Source organism: Triplophysa rosa, unplaced genomic scaffold (genome assembly GCF_024868665.1).
Source record: "Triplophysa rosa unplaced genomic scaffold, Trosa_1v2 scaffold25_ERROPOS5509801+, whole genome shotgun sequence".
Taxonomy (NCBI): domain Eukaryota; kingdom Metazoa; phylum Chordata; class Actinopteri; order Cypriniformes; family Nemacheilidae; genus Triplophysa; species Triplophysa rosa.
Window position 1 is genome coordinate 82,438 of NW_026634279.1, and position 4,889 is coordinate 87,326.

A 4,889-nucleotide genomic window follows, 5' to 3' on the forward strand; every position below is an offset into this window, starting at 1 on the left:
AGCAGTTCAAATTTAGCTGTTAACATTAGGGATGCACCAAGCTATGGCCCGATACCAAGCTCATGTACTCGTACTTGTACTCATAATGACACACAGATACCAAAGACCGATACCTCATGTGACATACATAGAGCCCTATGATTTCCGCAATGCGGAAAACGCAGACGGAATCGAGAAATCCAGGCATTAAAACAGAATTTGCTGTATAACACGGAATGGCACGGAATCTGGCAAATGTATTATTTCCTAACAAGAAATTAGTGCTGAACAGCTAACAACTAACGTTGAACGTGACAGCTAACAAAATATTGAGATACTGTTTAAATATGTATTCTGCTTGTTTTGCGTGTCTGTGTGTGAAAGAGTGGCGCGGTTGCGTGTACTGAACGTGTGATGGTTGTGGTAATTTAGGCGCCAACATTTCACTATACGAGGACACGAACACATAAACAAACACCATTAGCGGGGATCCGTCAAAATAAAAGTCCCGTAAACTTAAACAAAGGCTCTTTGCGGCGTCCCGTCAAAATAAAAGTCCGGTTAACTTGGACAAGTTATAACTCCCACATATTTTACCACAATATCCCCCTTGAATTTTTTTTATAATTCGACCACAGAGAATATTGTTTACTTTAGTAAACTGAAGTAAATGTGCTAGTAAAATTGTACTACTTATCATTAAAAATAGAACTCAATGAAAGAATAATACTTCAATTTAAGTATAAATAAAAACAAAAGAAAAAAAGAAAATGTACCAGTAAGATACTGGTTTATTAACATAATTGTACATTATACAGGCATCGGTATAGGTATAGGTATCGGCGAGTACCAGAAAAAAATATTGGTACTCTTACTCACTGGATGTGATCATTTCAGCCTCCATCATGTGATGTCTCATTCTGACTCTGCAGTGATATTTAGTGTCAGTGTTATATACAGTGATCATGTGTTTCACACTGAATCCATCTGTGTCATCTCTGTGTGTGTCTGGAGATTCAGATGTTAAAGTGACTCCTTCACTGTTCAGCCACACAATATCAGGTTCAGGATACCAGCCTTTAGATTCACACTGTAGATGAAGACCACCAGAACCATCAAACCCACCTACAGTGATCACTGGAACACTGCCTACAGCTACACAAGACAACGATGAAAAACATTTATTGTGATTTTTTTCTGGCTTATTGAAATTCTAACAACAAGCAGTAAAAACAAAATGGTTAAACAGCATCACTAACAAGACACTAAACAATCATAACTAAACTCATTTTATGTTATTTTGTTCACCTTCAACTCTGAGATCAACAGTTGTGTCATCACTCCAGGATTCAGACTGAATGAAACACTTGTAACATCCTTCATCAGAGATTTGGACTCTTGAGAGTTTGAGTGATGTGTTTCCTTTCTCTAGTTCTTCTGTAAACACTTGAGTTCTTCCTCTGTACGACTGAAGCTGATCTGTGTTTATGTCTTTATGATCTTTATACAGATGAACTATTGAGCCTTTCAGATCAAGTCTGAACCACTCGACTCTCATGTTCACAGCACTGATGTTGGGTTTGATAGAACACGGCAGAATCACATCTTCACCAGATACAGTCATCACAGGAGCTGAAGGCCCGATCACCTCGTACTCATCTGATATCAGATTTATATGAAACATTTCATTTGTCACAACAATTAAACAGTTATAATGAATTACATTGATCAACTATGCATCTCTAAATAGGGCTGTGTATTGCACACGATACGATACATATCACGATAGATGGGTCCCGATACAATATATATGTATTTCGATGCGATACACATTTGCGATATATTGCAATTCTTTAAATAGAAAATGTAAAAAGTAGAGCTAGAAATACAACATGCTGTGCACCACCGGGGGTTTTCTGTAAGGATAAGTGTAAAAACATCCCTTACCTCTGCAGAGTGGCCATGATGTGTGATGCATGGACCTTTAGATCAGAGGTTTGGGTTCCCAAACTGTGGTTTGCGCCCCTCAAGTGGGTACAGCGTTGTAATGTAACGAACTAAAAATACTTAAGGACAGTACTTAAGTATTTTTCGGGAGTATCTGTACTTTACTTGAGTCTTTATATTTCTGCAGACTTTTACTCCACCACATTTCCTGAACCAAATATATACTTTTACTCTGATACATTTCTCCTAAGCATGTTCGTTATTACAAAATAAAAGCATAGAAACAGAACTGAAATAGACAAGTCTGCGATCGGGTCACCATGAAAATGCTGAACTAATCATTGGTTAAAGCTCAATGTGAAAGTGCAAAAAGGTGCTCTCCGCGGTTTATTTCAACACAATGTTTTAATGTGCTGCTTCTTTTAAAGATAAACAGCACATTTTTCAGTTTCAATGGATTATCAAATGACTGGGTTGTTACTGTGAGGGAAATACAAGGAAAGAAAGAAGTAAGGGCCAGACAGATTTCCAGATTTTTTTCCAAGTTGTTCTCTTAGAGGGATAATATTGGGGTGGAGGGAACTATCCTTTTATAAAGTTATAATTTATAAAGTAAAATTATTAAGATGTGGTTTCTGAACTTGTATTTTGATAGTTTAGGAATTTGGCAACATGTTGTTCCAGATAAAACTACTGAGCTTGAGACAGAGCTTTTTCAAAGTTGTACATTTCTATGTAAGCACCATTTTATATCTTTATGCTAAAAAACATTTTTATTAACAACGTTTGGTTGAACTTTACTTTAAATACTTAAGTAGATTTAATATAAAAAAGTACGTTTGATACTTAAATACAATATTTATCTGTTACTTTAAGACTTTTACTCAAGTCATGTTCTAAAAGGTTACTTTCACTTCTACCAAAGTAATTTTCTGGCAAGATATTTGTACTTTTACTCAAGTATTGCTTTTAGGTACTTTATACATCACTGAGTGGGTAGCACAGGGGAATAAGGTGGCTCACTTGGCTGTTGTGGTGCACACTGAACATGGGCAGTATAAAACCCCTGGTTCATCCGTGCTGTAAATGCGCTGGTGTCACATCCGTGAAAGCACAATAAATGTCATTGTTACTTTTCTTAATAAACTTTTCGTCTAATGCACTGCAGTAGCCAAGTGACTTGTGTCATGACTTGCGAAGCTTACAAACAGCATTATTTTATATAACCATGACTTATTTTGAAAACCAAAGCACCCACACATCAGCTCTGAGAGCTCCAAGCGTTCTTATAGTTTTCACCATGCTCGCTTCCGCTTACTTTTGGCCGTATGTATATGACATGAGTAAAAAAATAGCAATAGTAGAGGTATCAATACCAATACACTATAGAAAAAAATATTGCGATAGTTACATGTATAGATATTTTTGCACAGCCCCATTTCTAAATGTGTCAGTGATGTCCAGTGTTGTGTATCAAACATGATCATAAGAGATGATATGATGTCTGTCCTGCTCTCTACAGAGAGACACCTCAAGTACTCACTTCAGAGGAATAAACACATTTTAAATGTCATTTATTCTAATACTTTTGACGCAAACGTTAATCCGACACAGTTTGATTAATTATTACCTCATTTTACTCATATTTACACATGTAAACACAGTAAACATTTACCTGATAGTGTAATTCCAGTAATAATCAGTAAAATCACACAGATGAACTTCATCTCTGAACGACACGTCACTGAAAAAGAAAAGAAAAACATGTATACAACAGTCAGTTGACACAGATGATATGAGAACATTTAACATAAAATACCACATCATTTATTATAATTCAGTCTGTCAGGAGAGAACTGGTTAAACTGGTGAAGATCATGTGATGGAAACAGAGTTCAGAAAGAGTTTGTTCATCTGTCAATCTGTCAAAGATCAGATTTAAACACGAACTCATGAAATGCACTATATCACACATACATCTACACAATATCAATGCTTCCAACAGAAATGAGAAATAAATCCATAAAAACAGAATATAAGACAGTCAGACATTTATAGTTTATACTCACAAACACTGTAATAACAGTGAGATGCATCACATCAGGTGTCAATGAATAAAGACGTCCCGTCTGAACATTAAAAACTCTTTTAGGACGAGTATCATGAAAACATGTCAACACAAACCTGTTTCTTCAGCGCTTGACAGAGTTCCTGAGAACTGATTTACTTTTACTTTTACTAGAATGAATATCACACCCTTCACATTATTCTAGCTGATCAACAGGTGTGTGTGCATCTTTATATTTAGACTATAGAGTTTATAACTTTGGTATTTAGTGGATTAGTGTGATTTTACTTTAATAAACAATTGTTTACCTGCTTTAAAACTTTAGACAGGTTTAAAGACAGGTTTTTGACTGCATCTGTAGCTTAAAGAGCCGTTTATACAAAACCTGTTGTTTAACATTCCTTAAACTGAAGCTAAATGTGATATTGAGAAATGTTATGAGAACCAGCACAGAATGATTCTTCTAAAATGTAATTTATTAGCAAAGAAGATATTTGAAACAATCCTCAGAGGCACAGCACCCATAAGATCTCGAGTTCCTAAACATGACGCTTACAATGAGCACTAATGATAGATTTAGTGCGTGTTAAGAACATTGAACATTGACATTTTTAAGACAGAGTTTATGCCACTCTGAATTAATATATTGAATTAAATAGTACATGTAGCCTATAGATAAAGAAAATCTGAAATACATGGAAAAGTTGTATTTTGTGCATATACAACAATTCCACATTGCAATTCGGTTACATGTTAATAGACTCTGACAGATCTGATAGATTCTACTATCTTGTTATTGATCCAAAATGATAAAGTAGGGTTGTTGCATTTTGTTGATATGCCCAAAACTGATCGATCTAACTATCCTGCAGACTTGGATGTCAGGGGGGAAGAA

At 35.5% G+C, this 4,889-nt stretch overlaps 1 protein-coding gene across 1 annotated transcript; it reads right to left on the bottom strand.

Annotated features, from left to right (window-relative positions):
• Nucleotides 1-850: 850 nt before the first annotated feature.
• Nucleotides 851-4,072, bottom strand: LOC130550230 (butyrophilin-like protein 2). The gene is made up of 4 exons (XM_057327652.1): nt 3,996-4,072; nt 3,602-3,670; nt 1,288-1,638; nt 851-1,134 (listed from the first exon to the last, which is right to left on the bottom strand). The coding sequence occupies exons 2-4, from the start codon at nt 3,651-3,653 to the stop codon at nt 851-853; spliced, it is 687 nt and encodes a 228-aa protein (XP_057183635.1). The 5' UTR covers nt 3,654-3,670; nt 3,996-4,072.
• Between the last annotated feature and the right edge of the window lie 817 nt (nt 4,073-4,889).

Coding starts and splice junctions, on each gene's coding strand:
- LOC130550230 (XM_057327652.1), bottom strand. CDS start 3,653: ATGAAGTTCATCTGTGTGATTTTACTGATTATTACTGGAATTACACTA. Junction 1,639..3,601: donor TACTGGAATTACACTATCAG/GTAAATGTTTAC, acceptor ATCTGATATCAG/ATGAGTACGAGGTGATCGGG. Junction 1,135..1,287: donor TGTTGATCTCAGAGTTGAAG/GTGAACAAAATA, acceptor TGTCTTGTGTAG/CTGTAGGCAGTGTTCCAGTG.